The sequence below is a fragment of the Sorex fumeus genome, unplaced genomic scaffold (genome assembly GCF_029834395.1).
Source record: "Sorex fumeus unplaced genomic scaffold, SorFum_2.1 ptg000083l, whole genome shotgun sequence".
Taxonomy (NCBI): Eukaryota; Metazoa; Chordata; class Mammalia; order Eulipotyphla; family Soricidae; genus Sorex; species Sorex fumeus.
Genome location: NW_026606140.1, coordinates 10752625 through 10778305, shown reverse-complemented (window position 1 = coordinate 10778305; position 25681 = coordinate 10752625). Strand labels below are relative to the sequence as shown.

Sequence of the window (25681 nt, the reverse complement as noted above, 5' to 3'; positions counted from 1 at the left end):
CCCCTTCTTCTGAACAAGTCAACAAGCCTCGCAGGCAGCCATCACCCCGAGCCCATGGCCCGATTCTTGGGGCCTAATTGGGGAGAGGAAGGGAAAACGCTCAGCCTCAGAAGTGGGCTGATGTGGTTTCCGACTCCCGTCCCACGCGTTTCCCAGGGGCTGCTGAACCAAAGCATATCGCTGGGCAGCGGTCAGTGGGGGCTTCTCCTCCCCCCGCCTTGTCTGCAGCAACGGCCGGGCCCCAGCCACCAGACCCAAGGAGAATTTTTTTTTTTTAAAGAAGATGCTTTGCAGCAGTGACTTCATCGGCTAAATTAAGTCGTGACGAGCTGCTGCACGGGGCTTCCAGCAGCCATTAGACCCGGCACGTTCCAACGGCAGCAGAGAGGGACTTAAAGACGGATTTCCCCACAGACGAACAGCAGCAGCAGGCGCCTGGCTTCGCCCTCTCCTCCCCCTCCCACACGGGCAGGATAAAGGGCAGAGCCGCCACCCTCCCGCCCGACGCCAACAGAAGAACGCGTCCTTCGATGGAACCCGAGGGAAAAGGACTGGAGGGACCGCAGGGGGGGCCGGGGGGAGGGGGCTGAGGACACAGCACTGGGCACCACACACAGGACTCTGGGACAGATCAGACGGCGGATGGGCGCCTCTTTCTTTCCAAGTTTGGAGGAATATATATATATATATATATATATATATATATATATATGTTTGCTTTTTGGGTCACACCCGGCAATAATCAGGGGTTCCTCCCAGCTCTGCACTCAGGAATTACTCCTGGCAGTGCCCGGGGGACCCTATGGGGTGCCGGGGATCGCACCTGGGTCAGCCACGTACGAGGCAAATGCCCTCCCGGCTGTGCTCCCGCTCCGGCCTGAGAGGAGGAGCAGTGCATGAACCGGAACAGCAGTTTCTCTGGTGGTGCCTGTTTGGCTGCCAAGGCAGGCGCTGGTCTCTCTCAGCAGGCCCCCAGCTCCAAGGCACCGCTTCCTGGAAGACGCTCGTATGAGCCACCCCTGCCTCCACTTTCTTCTTTAGATTCCTCTTCTCTGTGTCTTCTCCCTCTTATCTAATCCTGGCACACTGCTCGGTAGCTTTCTAATCTGCTTTCTGTCCGTTCTGGTGGGCTGATATTGCTGATTTTCTTCTTCTTTGGGGGGTCAGTGCCAGGGATCAAACCCAGGCCCTCAGGCACGTGAGGCCTGTACACCCCCGCTGAGTCCTGGCCCCAGCCCCACAGTGGGTTTGGGAACAAGGCAAAGTAGAAATGAACGAACCACATTGGGGACACACGGTCCCGCACAGTGAGTGTTCTCATGGAGACAAGGGGATTCTGGATTACTTACGTTAATGGAACTTAAGCAAGTTAAGTCCTAGACACCTTATGATGTATAAACCCAGGCCGGAGGGATAACACAGCGGGGAGGGCGTTTGCCTTGCACATGACCGACCTGGGTTCGATCCCCGGCATCCCATCGGGTCCCCTAAGCACCGCCAGGAGTCATTCCTGAGTGCAGAGCCAGGAGGAACCCCTGAGCATTGCTGGGTGTGGCCCCCAAAAGCAAAATTTCAAAAAAATGTATAAACGCTTTGCATCTGGAAAATGCTCTGTTCTTGCCAAGCTCAAGGCCACTGGTGTCCCTGGTAACTGGTTCTAAGGAACCCAGACACTCCCAGTTCATGTCCCCAATTTGTTCTGATAAAAGGGCTCCCCAAATCCAGCAGCAGGAGAAAACTTCGAAGATAAAATTAGTTTTTCTCAGGGCTGAGAGACAGTACAGCGGGTAAGGTGTTTGCCTTGCTGGCAGCCGACCCAGGTTCTATCCCTGACACCCTATATGGTCCCCCAAGCCCCACCAGGAGTGACCCATCAGTGCCAGGAGTCAGCCTGACCACTGCTCGGTGTGTCCCCCACAACAAAGAAACAAACAAGATTTTCTCTAACCTGAAATGCACATTCACATTACTTTCGAGCAGGGTGGACTACAAGCAACGAGCGTGCATGGCCGTCCTCCCAAGTCTCCCACATCTAAGAGGCTGGCTGATGGAAATGGGGAACACATCCAAGATGAATCAGAACGAGCGAGGAACCCACGCAGGAACTGTGTTCCAATCAGCCGTACTGTGCCCTGCCCCCAGGAGGGGGTACCCTAACCAGCGGGCTGGTGTGCCCGCCCGCTTGGCAGGTACAGCATTTTACGGCAATGAATGCATCTTGGTTACTCGTCATTAAGCCTCATTCAGCTTTCTCAGCCCGAGTCCAGGTCCCCCAAGCAGACTTCCAAGAGAAACGGGGTTTTTAAATTACTTGCCAGTTGGGCAAACTAAGCTCTCAGAAAGAACTGGAAAGCCAGGTTCCTTCTAGGTGGGAAGAAATTAAAAAGACTGCAGTGGAAGCAAACATAAGACAAGAGGCAGCAGAGCCTGGCCTTTGCTGGAAAAGGAACACACCCAGAGAAGGGCCCACTGTGATGATGGTGGTTGGAAGTGGTCACTCTGGACAAGAACAGAGTACTGAAAGGAGTAACAGGATCTGCATAATAACCTTTCAGTAACTACTGCAAACCATAGTGCCTCAAAGGAAGACAGAGGGCGGGGGGGGAGGGGGAGGGGGAGAGGGAGAGGAAGAGGGAGAGAGACCGGGAAAGAGACAGACACAGACACAGAGACAGAGAGTTGCGAGAGGCAGTTGTGGGGCATGGTGGGGGAATGGGAGGAGGGCAGGAGGGAAATTGGGGACATTAGGGTGGAAAATCACACTTGTGAAGGGATGGGTGTTGGAACATTGTATCACCTAAAATCATAAATAATTTTGTGACTGCATATCTCATGGTGGGCTAGAGCAATAGCACAGTGGGTAGGGCGTTTGCCTTGCACGCAGCCAACCTGGGTTCGATTCCTCTGTCCTTCTCGGAGAGCCCGGCAAGTTACCGAAAGTATCCCGCCCACACAGCAGAGCCTGGCAAGCTACCCATGATGTATCTGATATGCCAAACACAGTAACAAGTCTCACAATGGAGACGTTACTGGGCCCACTTGAGCAAATTGATGAACAATGGGAGGACAGTGCTACAGTACATATCTGATGGTGATTCAATCAAAAAAAAAAAAAGGAAAAAAAAACTAACATACTATAAGAGATCCTGATGTCCACCTAAGGCCAGAGCTTGGCAGTGAGGAGGGTTGGGGGGTGGAGGGGTCCTAGAGACAGGGGTAGAGAGATTCTGAAACTCTGGGGTAGCCACACCATTCCTGACACATGAATAGTATTATAAATCACAGTGATGTTAAAGAGGAAAAATAAAAGTATCACAAATGAGGTGAAAAAGAAGAGAGAGAATGGTAGAAATACTGCACACAGCAAGATACGGAAGGTCACCATTACTATCAGTGTGCTAAAAATCACTGAAAACTAAAGCAGAAGACCCAGGCACACAAACGGTCTTCGGCTGAAATTAAAATCCAAAATGGCAACTTGAAAAGGAGCAAAGAAACACAAAAAAGACCCAAGTTTTCAAGACGCTATGGAAAGTTCTGGCATCATCCACTGATGCCATAGCAGTCCAATGAAACTAATGCCTGTGCTGGCCAATTTCCTGCCCACCGAACGCCTCTCTGGGCCCGCCTTCCTCCCTCAGAGAGTCTAAGGCAGAACCTGCCGGTGGCCGGGCGGCCCGCAGCCTACCGTGAGTGCCTGGATCTCCTCCTCAGCTTCCGCCGTGGTCTCCTCCAGCTCCGTCTTGGCCTGGCGCAGCTGGCTCTCCAGGGCTGCGCGGGCCGCCTGCAGGGCCGTCAGCTGGGACTCGCGCTCCTGCAAGGAGAGCTGCAGCTCAGTGAGCTGCCGCTTCAGCTCCAGCTTCTGCTCCTCGTGCTCGAGGCTGACCTGGGAGGGAGAGAACACTGGCTTTGGGCGCTGAAGGGACAAAGCCAAGAGGTCACTGCTGCTCAACCCGGCCTCTTCCTTTTTCTTCTTTTTTGTTTGGCTTCTTGGGTCATCACACCAGATGATGCTCAGGGGTCACGCCTGGCTCTGCACTCAGGAATCACTCCTGGCGGCGCTCGGGGGACCCATGGGATGCCAGGGATCTGTCCTGGGTTGGCCGCATGCACGGCAAAAGCCCTGCCCACTGTGCTATCGCCCCGGCCCCTTGACACGGCCCTTGAACTTGGACATGGACTCCACGTCTCAGCACTGACCCAAGGGGTGCATCGGTGACAGGACAGGCAACAAAGCAGGTCTGATTCCGAGTCTCAAAAGTGACTGGGAGTGAGAACACGGAAGAGAATGTGTCCCTACGAAGTGCTCACAAAGGCTCCGAAAGGAAAAACACACAGCAGCCATCTCTGATGGAAATGACAACAATCACTCTTAGTAGGAAGAGCATTCAGAAGTGGATCAGAATCGAGCCTCCCGAGCGATAGGGACCACCTGCACAGTGCTGACGCGAATGAAACAGCAGGCTGGATTCCAGTGACTTCTTTATATTCCTGCTCTGATCTGGTTCTCATTAGGTAGCCCACACGAGTGTCCGCACGAACTGATCACTGTTCCCTCCAGCTGCCCATCGCTCAGTCCAAAGAAGGACTCAGCAGTTCCTGTGCAAAAGGACCACGAAAGCCCGGCTCTGCCTTCACGCTGAGGAGAAAGCCATTCAGCTGGGGTCAGGATCGGGGAGAGGGGGGAGCTGGAAAAGAAGAATGGGTATGGCGGGGGGGTCTCACTCTGTGTGCTTAGACATCTGTGCGTGCAAACCAACACTGTGTCTAAACAACAACAACCAGGAGCACAGGAATGGATAAGGCAAAGGAAACTCCACGCGGAAGCAACAAGACGCGCCCCCACGGGTGCGGATGATGGGGTCACAAAGGCGCCAGGGCCGTCCCAACCGGGTCAGGGGTGATTCCTGCCTTCGGAGAGCTCCTGGCGAAGAGGGTCCGGCCCAGACGTGCCCGGGGTGAGACGCAAACAGGGAAGACCCTGGAGAGAGGGGACACCCACCCAACTGGAGAAAGCTGGGGACACCCAGGAAAACCACAGCGGTGAAGGGAAACTTCCCAGCGATCGCACCTAGAGAACCAACAGCTTTTAGGGATGCTTTAAGGTGGGGTAGGGGACCAAGGACGAGCGGAACAGCAGCGGCTTGTAAGGGACCACGGAGCGGGGCTGTGGGCATGTGTGGGGAAGCCCCGCAGAGAAGAACGAGACATTCCGAGCTGGGAGGGGCACGCAACCAGAAACGTGGAACTCCTGCAGGGACAGGGGTCAGCAATGCAGGGCAAAGAAAGGCCGGTGTGAGCCTGGTGTCTCTCGGGGGCTGCTGCTGGAGACACGCTGACATGCGGACATGCCCGCGCTGGCCACATGCTGGGCACTGTGCCTGGTCCTACGAAGCCCAAGGCGGGTCGAGAGCAGCGCGAGAAGGTCTCCCCAGCAGGACACAGAGCTGACGACCCGAGGTCTGTCTCCCGGGAGGGCTGGGGGCTAAGCAGGCTCCAGCCCAGGGCAAGGGGACACGTGAACTGTGACTGGCGGGGGCAGAGGGAGGGACAAGCTCTGCGACCCTCACCCACACTGTGCCCCGGGGCCCTGCCAGCCAGGAGGGTCGCCCTGAGGCTGAGGCCTCTAAGCCCTCTGGAGCGGCCCAGGGCAGACCTGCAAGCCCCTCACTCAAAAGCCCGACAGCCCCTAGCCTGAAGCTGCCCCTGGGCTGTACTTCGGCAGGGAAACCAAAGAGCAACAGGCACCCCCGGGGCAGCTTGATCGCCCTGATGAGCTGCAGCCACAGGGCGCCCAGGGCAGGGAAGCCTGGAGACAGGTGGCGCGCCCAGGCTCGCGGCGCCCTCGGATGCGCCCACACTCTCACCCCAGAGAGATGCCGCCAGGTTAGGCAGAAGCACAGCCTGGCCAGGAAGCACGGCCTCCGGAGGCAGTCCAGAACTGGGCTCTCAGGCTCCTCGAGGGCAGTTTAAGGAGCACTGGAGGGGGGAGCCAGAGCAATAGCCTGGCGGGGAGGGTGTTTGCCTTACATGCGGCTGACCCAGGGCCAATCCTCGACACACCCCCCTGAGCACTGCCAGGAGTGATTCCTGAGTGCAGAGCCAGGAGGAACCCCTGAGCATCGCCAGGTAGAACCCAAGGAGCAAAAAAAAAAGAGGAGGAGGAGGAGGGGGAGGAAGAAGAGGAGGAGGAGGAGGAGGTGGAGGAGGAGGAGGAGGCAGCAGCCGAGGAGCCAGTCAGGTGTGACCCTGAGCACCAGGTGTGCCCCACAACCAAAAGTAATAAAATAACATGGAAAGCCACCCCCACCCCTCCATCTAAGACCCTCAGGCCTGCGTTTCCACACAGACGGGCTGGCGGGGGGGGGGTGGCGGTCTACGACAGGCAGTACCCCAAAACATAAGCACCTGCCATTTGTCTGTCTTTCGGGGGCTCTTGACTATATTTCAATGCTGGTTCGATTAAAGCAAATAACACCCAGACAGGAGAATTCCCCGAGTGCATCCTCAGACCCCTCTCAGCAGAACTGGCTTATCCTTGCAAGCCCGCACCAGCTCTGGGCAGCCTTTTGGTACCGCTGGTGAGCCCTGATGCTGCCCAGGGCCCAGACAACCCACCAAGGGCCTGTCCCCTGATGGCCCCGGCAGCGGAAAGGAATGGTCCACTTAGCTTTTTGTTTGTTTGGGGGCCACACCCAGTTGGTGCTCAGGGCTTCCTCCTGGCTCTGCACTCAGGAATCACTCCTGGTGGTGCTGGGGGAACCTTAGGGGGATGCTGGGGATCGAACCCGGGTCGGCCGCGTGCAAGGCAAGCGCCCTCCCCACTGTGCTATCGCTCTGCCCATAGCGGGCAGGAGGCACTGAGCAAAGTAGGAGCATGTGCCTGGGTCTTCAGCATCTCACTCACCCTCCATCAAACGAGGCCGACTCCTCCCCCAAACCCACGCAGGTCAACCAGTGAAGCCCTCCCTAACACCTGAAGCTTAGGTGGGGCAGGAGCCCAGCTGGGCCCATGTCCCTCACCCACACTGCGCTCGGCCCCTCCCCCACGCACCACCAAGGGCCTCCCTGGGAGCAGTGGCCACCTCGAGAGGGGGGCGCTGGCCTGAGGCCATAAGACCCCCGAGGTGCCAGGAGGAATGTGATGCCTGTGGCCCAGCCTGTGGGCTTCCCCGAGCCCAGGGGAGAAGGAAGTGGCCCCCACCTGAGGTGCTGGCTCAGAACACCCCAGACAGAAGCCCTAGACGAAGGAGGGTCTTGATAGCCGCCACCACCCCCCACCCCAGGTGCAGCTTCCTCAGAAGGGGGTCCGACTGGTGGGTGAGGAATTCTCTTTCCGGTCGGTACCAAGGTGCTATTTCTCATTTCACAGAGGCCAAAGGAGACCCTCAGTGTGCGGGCCCCCAGCCCCCACAGGAAGGTCACCGCAGATGGAACAGCCCCTTCCCCATCAATCCTGCTGCTTTCCCCGCCCGTAAAATCCCTTCTTGGAGCAGCCTGGGGACTGTGGGGCGGGCCCCACTCTCTCTGGGCACTGCCCAACTCACAGATTGCTCGGAAGGGCCAAGCTGGCCTCCAGAGTGCTCGTGACCGGAGTCGGGGGCAGCAGCACGGCTGCTCAGGGTGCAGAGACATGCGGGGGCCACCCCCCACCCCGTGCACCCTCTCAGGAGGCGGCCCCCCACTCTCTCTCACCTCCCGCAGCCTGGTCTCCAGCTCCAGCAGCCGACTCTTGTCAGTGTGGTCTTGGTGGCTCATCTTCTCCAGCTGCTCCTCCAGCTTCCGGTTCTGGGCCTCCAGTTTCCCCGCCTGGGTCTCCAGGTAGAACTTCTGTTGCCTGAGCTCGGAAATCATCTCCTCCTGAGCCTTCCTGGGGGGCGGTGGCGGGAACCAAGCAGGAGCGGAGTCTGGTTAGAAGCGAGCCCGGAGCCGCAGGTGACAGAAACCCCGAGAGCTGCGGTCGTGCCCAGCAGAGGGACGGGGGAACCCTGAGGCTCAGTGCTCAGTCTCCTGGGGGGCGGGGGGCGAGTATGGCCCAAGGGGTGGCAAGAGACGCCACCACTTCACTCCTTCACATTTCACGCGACAGAACTTCTTGGGGGAGACTGGAAAGAGATGTCCTGAGAGCACAAGTGGACCCTCCCGACTCACTGAGGGGCCTGTCAGAGAAAGGGGGGCAGGGCTGATGCTTCCTGGCGCTGGAGGCCTCACTCGCCTCCCTACCCAACAGCTCCCAAGTAGCAGGAACCGCACTGACCCAGGGGCCAAAAGGCAGCCTGCTCCCGGGAGAGACTTCTCAGGGGAGGAACCACAGTCCCAAGGATGGTCGTTCTCTGGGGAGCAATCAGAGGGCCCCCGGGACACAGACAGTCTTGGCTGAGCGCACGCTTGCCCCCCCAGGACCCCAACTTGCCTAACTGGATGGCCCAATGGGGTACCCACAAGGTACCTCGGGCTAATTCCTGGGGCTGCTACAAAGAAGTGCAGCTCTCCACACATAAACTAGAGAAAGAAAGCATTCTGAAACCCACGGCCATTTGAAACATTTGTTTCTTTTTTCTTTTTCTTTTTGGCTCACACCCAGTGGTGCTCAGGGGTTACTCCTGGCTCTGAACTCAGGAACCACCCTGGCAGTGCTCGAGGGACCATATGGGATGCTGGGAATTGAACTCGGGTCGGCCCCACCCATTGTACTAGAGCTCCAGCCACCCATATGAAGCATTTAAAGAAAACCCAGCTCAAAAGAAAGGTCAGGCCAGACTAGGCCCACTAGGGTAAGACCACTTAACACAGGGCCAAAGCCGCGAAGGAGACTGGGCCGGGGTCCAGTCTGAACACTCACATGTTCCTCTGAGTAAAAAGACTGCTGTTGGCTGCAAGTTTATTGGCTTCGGACAATTCCACGATCCTCTGCTCCAGTGACCTGATCTTGGAGTCCATGGCATTGATCATCTGGAACACAGGGGACACTCGTCATCTCACACAGACTGCCCCACCAGCAGTGCCATAACGTAGGCTGCGTGGGCCAGGGCAGGGCGAAGCTGGATCTGCCAGCAACTAGGGCAGAGGGAACAAAGACAGAGTCTGTGGCCTGGGGATCCGGGGGGGGGGGCTTGCTTCTGTGTTTTGCAGGGGTATGGCTACGCCTGGTGGTGCTCAGAGGCCCGTGTGCAGAGCCGGGAATGGAACCCAGGTTGGCTGCAGGCCAGGCAAGTGCCTTCCCCACTGTACTACTGCTCCGGCCCTGGGATCAGAGACTTCGCACGCACACATGTGCCTAAGAGGGTAGCATCCAGAACACAGGGACCTGGTTCTGTGTGTAAACAGAGGTCTGTGACGTGCGTGCGACAGCCGCCTATGTCCTGAGCCCGCACAGGCCTTATGTCCGTTCCCATTTTTCCTTGCCCACAGGGTCATCACTTTCTCCGTGTGAGTCCTTCTCACCCGGCGACCACTGTCCTAGATTCTCTACATCAAAGTCTCCCGCATGGAATGACTCTCAGGACTCTGGGATGCTGTTAAGTTAAAACAGAACTCTCTTCACTGCCACCCCCACCTTGAGAGTCTGTGGTGGAACGAATCATGGGGGTCCTGATAGAGATTACCAGACCCCCAATAGGCGCCCCATCTGGAAAGAAGCTAGTGCGTTAAGCCAGGGGTGCAGAGGGGAATGCAGAGTTCCTGGGCATTGGGAAGGGTGGGGTTCTAGTTGATGGCAGACCAGCGGGAGTCCCCAAAGATGAACTTGGGCACTGCAGAGATTAGCAGTTAGTAGGGCCCTTGCCCTGCACGCAGTCAACCCGAGTGCGATCCCTGGCTTTACACTATGGTTCTCTGAGGCCTGCCAGGAGCGATCCCTGAGTGCAGAGCCAGGAGTAGGCCCTGAGCACCCATGGGCCCCCAAACAAACAAATTTAAAAACAGACCAACTTGAAAGGCAAAACTGGGCACTGGGAGCCACCACCACCTCTGCCCTAGGAGAGGAAGAAGGCACAAAGCAAACGGTGCAGAGGGTTCGAAAGGACCGAACGTATAACACAGCCCTGGACACAGGCCCTCCTGGGAGTGGGGTCCCGGCGCGGTCCACACCCAGCCACAGCAAACCACCTCGGCCACTCCTTATACCCACCGCCTTCTGCTCGCTGAGAATTTTGCCTTTCTCATGGGCCTCTTCCTCGTGTCTCTGCATCAAGTTCTCCAGGGTCTCCTTATCCGCCAGGTCTTTCTTGATCTGATTGTCTAGCACCTTTGGGAAGCAAAAGAGGAAGTCTGCGTCCTTGTCCTCCTTTGGGGGACGGAGTTGAGCAGGGCGGACGAGCCCAGGTGCCTGCCCCGGAATCACGGGGAAAGGAAGGAGGGAGGAAGGCGGCAGGGTGGGGAGGCCGCCTCCTGCACAGGGAAAGATGAGGGGGTCTGGGAACCCGCCCAGGGGAACTGCGAAGCTTCACCACCAGGCGTTAGCGAGCAAGTCGGGGCCCTAGCACTGAGAACTTATCTTAAAGGCAGCAGACAAAAAGACCCCAAGAGCTAGGCAGATGGGGGGCTGGGCTCGGAAGAGGGGGACAAAAGAATCCCTCTGGCGATCTTCAACTCGGTCGTCTATACCTGGGGCCAGCGTTATAACGAGGCACCAAATACACCGTTACTTTCCAGAGCCTTGCTCCCTCCGAACATCTGCAAAATTCAGACTCTGGGCAGGGGCCGGAAGGGAGGCTGCATGGCCAAGTCTGAGGTTTGGACCAGCCAGGGCCAGGAGAGTCCTGCTCCCCATGGAAGTAGGTGGAGAGCTGATAGCTGGAAACAACAACATAAAAGAAAAGCCTCTTTCCTCCGTTTCTTCCTCTGATCCAGCTGGGGGGGAAAAAGTCACTGGAAAGATAAACCTTCTCCAGGGGAGAGAAATCTTATGTTCTCGCCTGGTACTGAGAACACCATTCTAAGTACCTACTGTTCCCAGGAGGAAAAAATAAAATGAAACAGTGGCGGTGCCAACAGCCCCTGGCTTGATCTAACATCCCGCAAGGCACACACAGCCCGACCCGTGGCCCAAACCACAAACGCCAAAGAAGGAAGAAAGGAAGACTTCAGAGCTGGCCACGGCTTTGTCCAGGCACCGGTGGTGCTGGCCACAGAGCACCCACCCTGCTTTTCTGGGCGACTCCCACATACCTCTGATACTGGGGGAGCTCAAAGGAGTGGGGTCACAGGTGGGACTGAAATCTATCTCCCCCACAATGTCTACTGTGAAGGGGGCCTTCGTGGCTCACGGGGCCATGGGCCCGAAAAAGAGTCCGTCCACAGGGAGGGGGTCCACAGGGCAGAGAAAGGAGAGAACGGATTTCAAAGAGGGCTTTAAACTGGAACTGGTGGATGGGAAAAAATAGGAGAGTTGGTGGAGAACAAAAGGTGAAGGCAGGGTCGGGGGAGGGAGGCGGCTCAATGGTAAGTGGCCTGTTCGCTTGGCTGTCAGGGCGCGAGTCTAAAATTACGAACAAGAAAAGGCTGGAATCTAGGGTAGGATCATAATTATTCCCGAAACGACCTCAGAGAGGCTGGAACAGTACACCCCAAGCAGGGCAGGTCAAAAAAGAAAATATTTCAGCGAGAGAGAAGAAAACAAACCTTTCCCCAACAGTTTCTCGGGTCTATAAAAGCCCATTACACCTAACAGAAGCAGAGGGGCTGGAAAGACAGCACGGGGCGTTAAAATGGGTGTCTTTTGCAACGCCGACCCTGGTGGGATCCCCAGCGCTTCACAGGGTCCCCCGAGCACCACTAGGAGTGATCCCTGAGCACCACTGGCTGTGACCAGCCCCCAGTAATAAAATAAGATCCCATAACATCTCATCCCACTTAAAAAAAAGGCACTAAAGGAGTGCAGTGCATAGTCAGATTGATTCTGCTCCAGCCAGACCCAAAAGTTGGCAATGGTGTGGGTCAGAAGAAACAAACCTCTACCAGACATGGGCACGTCTAGGCTTTGATCAGGTGACCTGGCAGAAGGACAAACAAAAGTGATTCAAGGAGAAAAGCCAGGAGTTTGAAAAGACAGGCGCTGTTGTTGACAGGCGTCAATTAGAAACAGAACATGGCGGGCTGGGGAACAGCAGACGATTCGGGGCCCGGCTCGCATGTGGCCGGCTGGGATCCAGGCCTGGCACTGTGCAGCCTTCCAAGGGTCACTGGGTCCAGCCCCGGAGGCCTAGAGCACTAACCTGCCGGTCTTGTCACCGGAGGGCCAGAGCAGCACCGCACCCTCGGGCCCCAGCCGGGGATCAGGGCCTGCTCGGCAGAGCCTCACCACAAGGGGCCTCCTGGCCTCCTGGGAACCGCTTGAGATGTCCCCTCCCAGCCCCCCTTATAGAAGGAGAACTCAGCTATTTTTGGCGGGAAAGCCAGTTTCATTGTGCCGATCAGAGAATGGGCACACGCAAGGGGTCATTTTCACTGTGCAGAGGGGCCGGAGGCCGCCTGTGCACATTCCCACGATGTTCTGAAAAGTTCATGTATTTTATTGATTAATTCATTTTTGGCTTTTTGGGCCACACCAGGGAATGTTCAGAGGCTCCTCCTGGCTCTGCATGCAGGAATTACTCCTAGTGGTGCTCGGGGGACCCTAAGGGATGCCGGGGATCAAACCTGGGTTTGCCGCGTGCAAGGCAAGCGCCCTCCCCACTATACCATTGCTCCAGCCCAGAAAGTTCATCTATTTCTAAGGGAAAGAGTGAGATGTCACCGAGAAGCCAAACCACGAGCACTAAGCAGACAGACAGTGCTCTGTGTAAGGGTCACGATGGAGTACTCTGAGGTCACCTCTGGGTTGTCTCCCTGTGTTTCTTTTCAGGGAAAGCAGCCAAAGTGACACTAGGAGCAGAAGACAGTGACCATGCAGGTGGAGGTGGTGATGCTGCGTGCAAGCGGGTCCATGCATGCACCTTCAAGACACTGATGGGCCCAGCCCAGCCGGTAACGAGACCATCACGCAAGTTAGAGACTTGTGATGCTCAATGCCCGATTTGGAAGGGGAAAGAGACGCTGGTGAGATGCTATTCCCGATGTCCAATTTTCAAGACCCTAAGGACCAAATGAAAGGCTTGGGCCAATGTCAGGATGAAAATGTGGTGTGGGGCTGGAGTGAAAGCACAGCAAGCACAGAGGGTAGGGCATATGCCTTGCACGCGACCGACCCAGGTTCAGTTCCCAGCATCCCATATGGTACCCTGAGCACTGACAGGAGTAACTCCTGAGTGCAGAGCCAGGAGTAACCCCTGTGCATCACTGGGTGTGACCCAAAAAGAAAAAGAAAGAAAGAAAGAAAGAAAACGTGGTATGATTTTCAAAGGGAAAACACAGACTGGTACTCATATTACTGTATTAATAACAACTGAACTGAAGTAATTTCAGTAACTGGGAAGATGCTACTGGATTTAAGATGATAGCCACATTTAGACCGGGTACTCTGAGAAACATGAATTAAAAAGTTAGATAGAAATATGGAAAACCTTTTATCAAAGGGACCTAAAAGTTGGTAGGAAAGTAAGAGATTACAGAGTAAAATTTAAGTGAAAGTAACAATCTTAGAGAGATAATAGGGGCCCAAAGCTACGTGGCCAGGGGGCACACCCAGTGGGGCTCAAGAATTACTCCTGGCTCTGTGGTCAGGGGTCTCTCCTGAGGTGTCGGAAGACTATATTGGAGCCAGGGATGAAACCAGGGTTAACCTGGTTAAGTGTCTTGAGCCCTGTGCTATCTCTCCAGCCCCTACGTTTAATTTCTGAAAGCCTCAAGGGGTCAGATGACGGAGAAGGCAAAGCCCGGGGCCACGCCTTGACGTATGCACCCATGTTCATTCAAAGCCTCCAAGAATCACCACTCATCATCTCCCAAGAATGACCAGTGGACAGCGACACAGGTAGACATGGGTGTCATGACGAAGAGCCAAGTACATGGAACAGAAACAGCGCAAGAAACTCAGACACTGGAATGACGAGCCACACCCTAAAACATCCATGCTTACTGTCTGCCAAGAGAGCAAAGAAATGCTTTAAAATGAGAGTAGGGGGAAACATCTAGAATCTCAAACGACCTGCTCGCGTGTTTCTGACCGTTGCATACTTGCCAATCACCGCTGTTGAAAATCACTGTGTGAAGCATAAATACCTTTTCCACAGAACAACAGGGAATTGGTGAACTTATGTTGGTCCACTGGACATGCAGTTAAAACCACTAATCTAGTAACTGAGAAAAAAAATGAAACAGAATGTCTAGAAAAAAGTAGCTGAAATTTAAAATTCAGCGGTTGTGGATTACATAGGTAAGTTCAATCAACTAGAAAACCAACCTGAACCTACCCACAGTGCAGCGCCTAGAGACAAAGAAACGGAAAACATGCAAAAAAAGGCTAGACTGGAAATGATCTCACACCCACCTCATCCAATTCTCAAAAGGAAAGAAAAGACAAAATGGGAAGAAACAACGTTCAAGACAATTCCCTGTGATTTTCCAGAATCAGTATCCACATGTTCGATACCAATATGCTAAAGTTGGATACAAAAAGAAACGCCCACCTCTAGACACAAGGTAAAGCTTCAGGAAGCTTAAAGCTGGTGCAAAAAAAAAAAAGAAAAGCCATCAAAGAAAAAGGACTGAATTGCTTCCAAAGGAAATAGCACGCCGGGAAGAAGGCCGGCTTCTCTACAGCAATAATGAAAGCCAAACCCACAGAATGATATTTTCAAAGCAGGCTACAAGAAACAAGTGCCAATCCAGAATTCTATCCCCAGTCAAAGCATTTTTCTAGAGTTAAAGGGGACGATGCTGTCAAAGAGAACAGAGAATTTCTGCTGAGACGGAAGAGAGTCCTCCAAAGTACACTTTAATCGAGGGGCTGGAGCGATAGTACAATGGGAAGAGTGCTTGCCTTACATGCGGCGAACCCAGGTTTGATCCGTCGCATTTGGTATGTCCCCCACAAATGATCAGGAGTAATTCCTGAGTGCAGAGCCAGGAGTAACTCTGAGCATCTCTATCTCCAGGTGTGACCCACCCCACCCCACCCCACCCCTGTCCCCAGCTTTAGGTCATTTGCCCCAATCAATCACTTGACCAAGCAAAAAGTGGCCCGGAGTGCCCAAGAAGAGAGAGGAGGAGCTGCTGGGGAAAGTCCACAGAGCATCTTACTTTGATTTTCTCCTCATAGTGCTGCTCTTTCTGCTTCAGGTGCACCTCGAGGTGCTGGGCCGAGACCTGGGCCTCCCGATGCTTCTCCTCCAGCTCCTGGACACGAAGAAAGAAGAGCGTCAGGTGTGCAGAAGGTAGGACACACACAACACGTGTGAGACATTCATAGAAAACAGGACTGAGGGCACAGGTGCCACACGCAACAGGCAGCTGTTCCTTCGTTCCTGGCACTCAGGCTCTGGCAGAGGAACCCCCTCACGGGGCCTTGGGCACCCTAGGAGGCACGCGCACGCGCGCACACACACACACACATACACACACACACACACACACACACGGAACCCCTCATGGGGCCTTGGGCACCAAGGGGACACACACACACACACACACACACACACACACACACACACACAGAGCTGTTGGGCTGCCAGTATCAGGACCAACAAAGACAGCTCTCCACTTCTGAATGGAGAAATTAGGTGGAAGGCAATGCAGGAAAAGTGGGCACAGAACCAGGTCCCTGATCACTCTCTGGGGCCTGCACCCCTTTTCTCTGCTAAACGACCTTAAAAAAGGAGCCTTGATTTATTTTACGTTAAAAGTCAAGTGGAGCTTAAGGTGATGATAAAAAAGATTTTGTATTTTCCCCATTAACAAAACAATCTCTCAAGAAGTCCCTGCCTTGGAAGGGGAACTAACATTACAATTTCCACACAGAGATTTGAATGATTTCTTTTAACTGTGGCTTAAAACTCTTGTAGCTGAGTGGAATGTAGAAGAAGTGAATATCTGGAGCTGTTCACAAAATATGTTTACATGGCGCAAGATTAATGAGAAGAAAGCAAAACATAAAATACACTGATCATGATGCAAATATGCAGGCATACATATTAAAGATGGAAAGAGAATTTGGAGTAATAAAAATAGCTCCAATATAATGTTCTTTTCCTTTATTAAGTTTTTCTGCTTTTAAATAAAATTTGTATTCATTTGAAAATTGTACCATTTCATCTGCAAGCTGGAAAGCAGCATTCAATTCAAGGGACATTCTCTAAATGCAGATATCCACATCGACATGAATTCTTATGAATCTGGGCCCATTAGTTAATTACTAATATCAAAAGTCATTACTCCAAGTTTTCATCTATTCACACTATTAGGAAATTTTTCTTTGAAGTGGAAGTAATTATGAGAATTTTGAAACATGAGGAAATTATACAGGATATGCCCATAAAATGGGGGGGGAATACTTTCAAATTCACATGCACATAAAATGGTACTGATTAAGCTTTTGAAATTCTAGTCTACAAGCATTGACGTTGCTTTGGGGGCCATCAGATGATTCCATTTTAAGACCAGGTGTATGAGATCTATTGCCGTCTCACAGATGTGGTCTTGAAAAGTGGAATATAAACAGGATTTTAATTAATAAAAACATACTTTAAGGGCTTTGTGTGCATAAAGGATCCCCCACCCCCGCAATACCTTTCTTTATCAAGGCAAAGAGAAAAAAGAGGCTGCTCTAATAAAAACCCCAATTACTTGTTTCTGAACGCTCCTACCACACCAGGGAACAGCAAATATTTTCAAACAAAGGACACGTGGGGGTCTGTTTCCACGCAGCAGTGTTATGTAATGGCCCTGAGGCCCATGCTTTGCTGTGTCCCAGTGCTCGGGCCCACGTGCAGGCTCCAGAGCAAAAGGCTCCTCTGCTCCGCGGGGTCACACGCACAAAGGCACCTGGGCGGGGGCACGTCATGCTCAGACAGAGGCATCTGCTTCCTGCTCCCTTGCGTTAGACATAAATTGGTTCTCATCTTGTCTCGGCCTCAGCCCTCATCACACGGGACAAGAGCGAAAATCAGGACGTAAAGATGGGCCCGCAACTCTGCTATCTCTGAGACCGACAACAGGAAGACCGAATGCCCGGACTCTCTGTGAATGAGGGGTCACAAAACAGAATGCAAGAACGCAGAAATCCGTTTCCCTGCTTCTTTGCGCAAAGGAAGCTGTGGAAAAGCAGATCTTCCACAAACCAACTGCTCGGTGGTTTGACCATTTTTGTTGTTGTCATTTTCCCCCATGTATCTTTTTCAATGTTCATCAGATCCAACCCTCAGTCCTGCTCCCCACCCACTGGGGACGGCTGCTATAGTCGGGGATCCCAGAAGGGGGCCTGGCACACTGCCAAGCTCATCAGATCTCTGTTGAATGAATGAATGCACACGTCACCGTCAAACAGAGAGACACAAGAGACTTAGCCACTTCGTCCGTTCCAAGCAAGGAATAGGGCTGGTGAGACCTCAGGGTGGCCTAATAGCACTCACGATAAAACTCACACACTTGACAACCGTCAAGAGAAACTGGGATGATGGAACAAGAGAACAGAGAGGGCGGATAATAGTCACACTGGCCCCCGTGTACAGGTGTAACCACAAAGACTGGGAGTTGGAGCCAAACAACGTGACCAATTTCTCTTCCACCCGCTGGTTCAAAAGTATCCATAGACTCATGAATATACACAAACACAGAAACGAAAAAGTGTGGCGGGTGGTCTGGTGGTGGTGTTGGGGCGGGGTGGGGGGACTATGGAGTACTGGCCTCTAAGCTGACCATGACTAAGTTCACATGGCTGTTGGTGACTCATTTCCCAGAACTGATGCAGAGAGAAAGAGAGAGAAAGAGAGAGAGAGAGAGAGAGAGAGAGAGAGAGAGAGAGAGAGGGAAAGAGAGGGAGAGGAAGGGAGGAAGGGGGGAGGAAGGGAGGGAAGGGGGGGAGGGAGGGAGGGAGTGGCCCTGGTCACCACCTTGCCTCCTGGATTGCTCAGAGTCCCTCCTGGGCACAGCAGGGAATCTCCCAAATGGGGCGTCCAATTTCCGAGGCCCAAGGAGAGTCACTGGAAGACTCACCTGCCTTTTCCCCTTGTGGGTGCCAACCTAGAACGTATCTGCATTGCCACCTTCCCCTCCCCCCCAACTAATTTGGTCACCAGAGCCAAAAAACAGAATCACGATGATTACTCACAGAGAGAGAGAGAGAGAGAGAGAGAGAGAGAGAGAGAGAGAGAGCTGCTACATTGAAGGAAATCAGTAGGGGGGGGAAATATTAATAATAACAGCCGACTGTAGCAGAGCAAGTGCGTGGGTGAGCACAGATCTATGACAAATACTACTTAGAGAAAAACAATTCACATGACTCAGTGCCTTCTCCTCCAAAAGCACCAACTCAGCTTTCAGTCTCGGTGGTCGGAGTCCCTAGCCCTGGCTTGGCTGGAGTGGCCACACACACTTCTCTGCCACGAGAAGCACGCCAATGCTCCCAGAAAAATGCATCGCAGATGACGGAGTACGCACATTTGCATCAAAAAACGGCAGGCAGCAGCAAACAGAGCAAAAAAATAAAAGATAAAAAAAATAACAATATCCATGGATGTGTTACCAGCGCTGAGACAGCCGCCCTTCGGCTCTGGATCCTAGTCTAGAGGCGGGACAGACACCGAAAACCACGGGCACCCGCGGGGGCCGCCTACCCGGGCCGTCTGTTAGCTTTTCCACTTTGCGGTCCTGCTCACCAGAATTTTATCAGCCATCTGCTGGATCTGTTGGGATTTTGTCTGGATGTCATCCTTCAGTCTGTTTTCTCTACGCTCCATGGTCTCTAGCCTCTTTACCTTGTTCTCCAGAGAATGGCGGCGTTCCTGCAGGTCAGGAATCAATCAGAGAGTTTTAATGGGGCGGCCGGCCTGCGGCCAGGGGGAGACGCCCTCAAGAAGCCCGCGGCGAGGCGGGAAGAGAGGTCTCGGCCCGCCCCGAGGCAACCGCGAGGAAGAGAAAACGCCCCGAACGGAACGGAGAGCACTGGGCCTGGAGATGACGCGAGTGTGGTCATTCATTCATTCCGACTCTGGTCGCGCGCTGACGACGTGCAGAGAACTGAGGGAGGCCGCAAGGGAGAGACCAAGAGGGAACCCCGACACAGGCAACGTGGGGCCCTCGGGAAAGAGCCGAGAAACGTGAACGCACACAGCACGCACGCGGAGGCGGGTGGCCACGACCGGCACAGAGGCACCAGGGCAGGCGGGGCGGTGGCAGCGGGGGGAAGAGGACTTGCAGCTGAGCGGGCAAGAGGGAGAGTCGAGAGACCCAGGCCAGGACGAGGCCCGGGAGACGGGGGCTGGGAGGGGGCCAGCGGCGTGGAGGCAGAATCCAGGAGATGGTCAAGAGGGGCTGGCGGCCCGGGGTGGCTGCAGAAGGAGCGCACCAGGGAGGAGCGGGGTGGGGCCAGCCAGGGGGAGCCCCCGATCAAAGGCTGAGAGCGTCGCGTGCAGGAAGACAGAGGAGGGCCGCAAGGGCAAGGCGGGCACGGGGTGCCGGGGAGCCCTGCCTTCCAGACCCAGGACGTGGACGCTGCTGGGCGAGGCAGGAGGAAGAGAGTGGCAAGAAAGTGCCCAGAAGGGAGCAGAGCTAAGAGGAAGAGGCCCTGGACGGCAGGAAAACAGCTCGGAAAATGGCCAGTGGGTAAGGACTGGGGGCAAGGGGGCGGCTCTCTTCACAGGACCGAGTGAGTTCCGGAGAGGCAGGGTCCACGCAGAGCAGATCAAGCTGAGGATTTGAGGCCACGGTGATGGGACCACCAAGATAAGCCGGATCGGTAGGAGGGAAGCAAGAAGGAGAGCCCGCCGGCCGGCGGGGAGAGGGCAAGCCTCATTCTAGAGGTGAGACCCAGCAGCCGGGAGCAGCAGGCCAGCCTCCCGCCTGGAAGGGGGAGCGGAGACGCAGAGGCCCCGGGCCCAGGAGATGACCCCACGGACCAGCATCCTCTGCTCTTCCCCTCGGTCCCCAAGGACAGCAAGAGGCCAGCGTGGGGGGGGAGGGTCCCTCGCTGGCCTAGATGCCTCAGTACCCTGTGAGCGTGTGACAGTTTCCTGCGGCAAGTGAGGAGTGACCGCTACCCACCACGATGACAAAGAATCTGAGACCAGGCCAGGCCCCATCCCAAGTGGAGATCGGTTGGGGGGTTCCCTGACGTTCTGTGTCAGCGACCGTGCGGGGGGAGCCCAGGCACACAGGGCCTGGCAGGAAGGACAAGAACCCATCGGGGGATGCAGGTCCAGCTCCTCTCTGGGAACCCCCCACTGCCCGCCGCGGACCGGCTGGAGGCAAACGGATGGCGGGGACAAGCTCTCAGCGGTGCCTCTTCCTTCAGGAAGCTGCTCGGAGCCCTCTTCTCGCCATTCCGGGGAAGGCCCTTCCATGCCTCCGAGGGGCTGCAGACAGGAGCGTGGGAGCCCCCCGGAAGGAGCTCACGGAGACTCATGGGTCCCACCCCAGGCCCCTGGCCGGGTGCAGGCCCCGCTCACCTCCGCTTCCACCAGCTTCTTTTTGATGCCTTCCGACGAGTCCTCCCGGGTCTGCAGCCGCTCCAGCTCACGCTCGGCACGCTCCTTGGCCTGGCGGATGTTCTGCAGCAGCTCAGTGGCCTCCGTGCTGGCTTTGACAGCCTGCGAGGAGAGACGGGGGGACGGAGTGCTGAACCGGGCCCATGGGCATGAGCACGCAGCCAGCCCCGGTGTGCCCCTGAAATCCCCATCTGCCCATCACCTGCTCCCCCAGCACCACGGACCAGGACAGCAAGAGGGAACAGAGGGACGCGGGCATGCAAAGGTGTGGTGATGGCCTTTGAAAATACAAAAGAGAAGAATCAGAGGGCAGGCTGGAGCTCAGGCCCCAGGGGGAGGAAAAAACAGAACCAGACATCAGGAGACACGGGGTCTATATAATATTCATTTCTCAAAACATGCAAACACCCATTGTACTCCCCCTTCCATCTATTCTAAGGTGCTCATACATATTCTGCTAATATTACTGAATCTGGAATGCAGCCCACAATTCAAGTTGAAAACACTTTTTTTTTCTTTCCTGGGGATATAGACAATAACCAGCACCTTAGATTCTACACATCTTAGATTCGATGTGCAAGAGTAAATGCAAACGAAAAGGTCTAGAAGAATGTATCTATCCAGCTACTGATGCCTTAGCCGTGCAGAGTAATTTCTCCTTCACTAATTTTCCTTTGGGAGAGGTGAAATACTTCTGCATGAAAACAAAATAAAAACTACAAAACATGTTCTCCCGCCCCCCAATAATCAGCAAAGAGCACAGGTATGGGTATCATGGCAACTCACAAATCCATGTTTGTTTCAAAAAAGAGCCAAAGCTTTTGCAGTCAGCTTTCATTTCAGGGTTTTGCTCTGTTTTTGTTTGTTTGTTTGTTTGGGCTTTTTGGGTCACACCCAGCGATGCTCAGGGGTCCCTCCTGGCTCTGCACTCAGGAATTACTCCTGGCGGTGCTCAGGGGACCAAATGGGATGCCAGAGATCGAACCCAGGTCGGCCACATGCAAGGCAAACGCCCTACCCACTGTACTATCACTCTGGACCCGATTTCAGTCTTAAGTACACTGGTAGTACCCAGAGCACCACAGCAGAGCACTAAGTGTCAGGACCAACAACTTCACTCGCTGCCCGCAATGAAAAACTGCGGGGGCAGGTGTGGAGGTCTTTGGGCCACACCTGGTGATGCCCAGGGACTTATTCTGGGCTCTGTGTTCAGGGGACCATGTATGATCCCTAGGATCAAACTGGAGGCGGCAGCTTGCAAAGCAAGCGCCTTAATCCCTGTTAGGTTAACTGAGGACTTTAAGTCCTCAATGAAAAGTGCTCACAAAACAAAACAAAAATAAAAGCCAGCTTCAAGACCAGCCCCCTTCGATATGGGAGCCACTTGCCATAGGGGACCGCTGAGCTCGTGAAACGTCGATGGCAAATCAATCTTTCGTTTGATTTAAGTTTGCTTCATGTAAAAAACAAAATCCGCGTAAATGTTTTAACAGAGATAGATACATGCTATCGGGATATTTTGCATATTTGATTGAACAAATTACATCATTCAAATAATTCTCCTTCCCCCTCTCCTTCCTTGCCCCCTCACCCCCGCGGTTCTCAGGGGTTACACTGGCTCCACACTCAGGAATTGCTCCTGGCAGGGCCTGGGGGAGCATATCGGATGGGGGGAGGGGGCAGAACTCACACCTGGGTTGGCCCTGTTCAAAGCAAGAGCTCTACCCATCATTGTGCTACAGACCTGGGCCCTGTTCTCTTTTTTTTTTGTTTTTTCACATGCCTGCCAGGAGTTCTGCATTAATCTGGGGCTGACATTTGTGGTTTGCATAATCCTGCGGGATGAAAACACGACTCCCTCAGGAGCTTCTCTGTGGAAGAGGGGGCAGACTCAGGCAAGAACCACAGACCGGGACAAAGAGGAGTGGCATAGGGAGGCCAGGGAGGATTAGGGGCGGCTGACTTCCTTCCAGGAAAGAGAAGGAAATCCGAAGGGCCAGGATTCCAGCTCAGTGGGAAGCAACTACTCCAGGTTGGAGGTCCTCCCTTAATGATGCTCAACCTGGGAGCCTGGCCCCCTACAGGGAGGGAAACCAGTCTCTCCTGGGCTCTGCTGGAGTATAATTAGAACTTTTACTTGAGAGTCTCACACAGCTTGGCTTTTAAAAATAAACACTGCTGACACATCTCAAAAGGAAAGGGAATATTCAAGAACACTGAGACTTCCAGGTAATAGCTCCCTCCCTCCGCCTTCATTCTCCTTGGTGCTGGGTGACTAATCCTTTTACTTTCATCTTGGTGCTCCCGGACAAGGCAGAGAAAAATAGTTGGGAAGGGGAAAGGCGAGGAGGGGAGTAGCCCCCCAGGCTGGCTCCAGGCTCACCTTTTCCAGTTTCTCTTGGAGCTCCTGAATTTTGAGCTGCTGCTCCGCATTGATCTAGAGGGGAAACCCGGGAAGAGAGCAAAAGGCAAATCAGCGTCAGGGTCCCAGGACAGCCCTGTTCCCTCGAGGTCTTTTCGGTTTGGCTTTTCCAGCTGCAACCGGTGGAGAAGCCTTGGTCTCCGAACATCGACCTCCCCACGTGCACCGCTGGCTCTTGCCACGTGAGAGTGGCAAGCGGGAAACAGAAGCCAGGCCCGGGGGGGGGTGGGGGGGGAGAATATACCGCACACGTTTCACTACAAGGGAAATCACTATGCGCAGGCGTGGAAACCAAACAACAGAAGGGGTGTCCTTAGCCCCTCTCAGAGCTGAGCTGCAGCTAACAGCGGCTGCCCAGAGGGCAAATGGGACCAGGAACCCAGAAGAACCCTTCTGTTTACTGCAAGGATATTCTCAATCAATGACTGGCCCAGTACCCAAGGGGGGCGAAAAAGACAGTCTTACAGAAAGCAGCAAGCTCAACCATGGAAAGTACCTTCTCCAGTTTGGAAAACTCCCCGACTTCAGGCTTCCCTGGATCCTTCGCCTATAATGTAAGAGACACGACAAACTGGGATATTTCAGACACTTTACAGTGAACCCCATCTGCTTGTACTTCATGGGTCTCCGGGTGAAAACAAGGATGACGAGCTATCCCTGGGGAAGGGGGAAAGCACAGCCAGAGGCAATCAGGGCTGAGTCCTGGCTCTCTATTCAGGGATCACTCCCGGGTGTCGAGACTGAGCCAGAGTCAGCCACGCACAAGGCAAGCGCCCGGCATGCGTGCTAGCTCCCCACCCCATGAGAATCTTGGAAAGTCAAGAGGAGGAGCTGTCCAGGGTATTCTAACTTTACACACACACACACACACACACACACACACACACACACAGGCACAACCTTCAGCAGTTTGTGCTGGCATTCCGTAGCCTTCCTTTTGAACTCTTCGGCTGCCAGCCGAGACTCTCTGAGCTCAGACTCGTAGAGGTCGCTCCGCCGCCTTGCAGAAACGAGGTCCTCCTCCAACTGATTCATCATCAACCTCATTTCTTCCACCTGAGCCTGGTACTCCTAAGGGCAGGCAAGGGGGGAAGGGGAGGGTCAGCAGGAGGGAGGGGCGGGCGCAGTGAAGAGACCTGGAGCGGCTGGAGAGGGGAGGGAAGGACATTAACGCTCTCGACGTCCCATGCACCATCGGCAACAGCATTCGGGAGGCACGGGGGGCTCTAGCGAGACCCTCTCAGCGTGTAATGGCACGCAGGAGCAGTAAGCACCAGCCCCTTCGGACCCTGCCACGGGAAGGAGAGAAACAGCCGTTCTGCACACAGCCCGGATAAACTGCTGACCGGGTATGCCTCCAAGGGTGATCATTCATGTGGATTTGTCCTCTCGAAGTCACATGCCCTTAACACAATCAGACACGGTGCTCGCTTTAAGATCGACATTTCAGCGGGCACAAGGTGGGGACGGAGGACTGGAGATCACCAGGGACAAGAATCCTGGAAGGGGAACTTCATCGTGTCCTGTTTCTTACCACTAACTTTTCTGGGCCCCAAACTGCACGACTAACATGACATTGTTCCTGAAATGCAAGTCACCCTGGGATTTGGGAGCGGCAAATAACGCAGGAGAAATACGCTTGCCCCCTCCAGCCGCCCTGCACAGGGTCCAGACCCCTAGCCTGTCCTGGAAAGAATCTCTAAAACCAAAATGAAGACTTCAAATCAAGCGGTTTTTGTTATTTTTCAGTATTATTATTATCATTTCTCAGAATTCGATGTCCCAGGAGAAATAGGCATTGGCTTATAAAACTGGGGGGCCAAAGGTGAAAATATGCTTTGTTGGCAAAATCAGAATTTCTTTGGCCACAGCTCAGGACCACAGATCACCTAAGCAGCCAGGCTGGATTTCTGTGGATAAGGGTTTCTTTTTTCGTTCTTTTTTTCCTTCTTCTTCTATTATTATTTTTTTCTTTCTTAAAAAAAATTTGGGGGCCACACCTGACTGTGCTCAGAGCTTGCTCCTGGCGGGGCTTAGGGGACCACATGAAGCCAGGGATTAAACCAGGGTCTGCTGCATGCAAGGCAAACACCTGAGCAGCTGTACTACCTATCCAGCCCTCGCATGAGGGTTTCTTTGGGTTTCTAGGAATAAGACTTTCTGAGTGGATTTCTTCAGATTATGAGACTGACGCGCTGCCTACTGCGATGAGTCATAGCACAGCGGGTAGGGCATTTGCCATGTAAGCAGCCAACATGGCCGACCCGAGTTCGATTCCTCCGCCCCTCTCGGAGAGCCCGGCAAGCTGCTGAGAGGATCTCGCCCGCACAGCAAAGCCTGGCAAGCTCCCCGTGACATATCCAATATGCCAAACACAGTAACAAGTCTCACAATGGAGATGTTACTGGTGCCCGCTCCAGCAAATGGATGAACAACGGGAGGACAGTGACAGTGACAGAGTGGATTTATACAGACAAAGGTTATGACTGATCACTGATCCAATCTTAGAGGCTGCAGTTACAAAGTGAAGCTGATTTAAAACTTCCAGTTTTTTTTCTTTCCCCTCTGATTAAAAATAAACCAAACCGCAAACCCCACAAAAACCAAACCCCTAAACTTTCAGGGTCTCTGAAAGGTCCACTGGTGCTGAGCTTAAAGGAGAAGCCGGCCCCCTCCAACC

General features: G+C 54.1%; 1 protein-coding gene across 1 annotated transcript in view; it reads right to left on the bottom strand.

Moving 5' to 3' along the window:
• CIT (citron rho-interacting serine/threonine kinase) overlaps positions 1–25681 on the bottom strand; it is a 163550-nt gene that overhangs the window by 51325 nt on the left and 86544 nt on the right. The window contains exons 15-24 of the mRNA XM_056131037.1: positions 23902–24072; positions 23498–23548; positions 22963–23016; positions 20541–20681; positions 18753–18878; positions 15181–15276; positions 10130–10246; positions 8843–8952; positions 7696–7870; positions 3689–3886 (exon numbers count right to left, since the gene is read on the bottom strand). Coding sequence (XP_055987012.1) covers positions 3689–3886; positions 7696–7870; positions 8843–8952; positions 10130–10246; positions 15181–15276; positions 18753–18878; positions 20541–20681; positions 22963–23016; positions 23498–23548; positions 23902–24072 — 1239 coding nt within the window. The remainder of the gene's footprint in view (positions 1–3688; positions 3887–7695; positions 7871–8842; positions 8953–10129; positions 10247–15180; positions 15277–18752; positions 18879–20540; positions 20682–22962; positions 23017–23497; positions 23549–23901; positions 24073–25681) is intronic.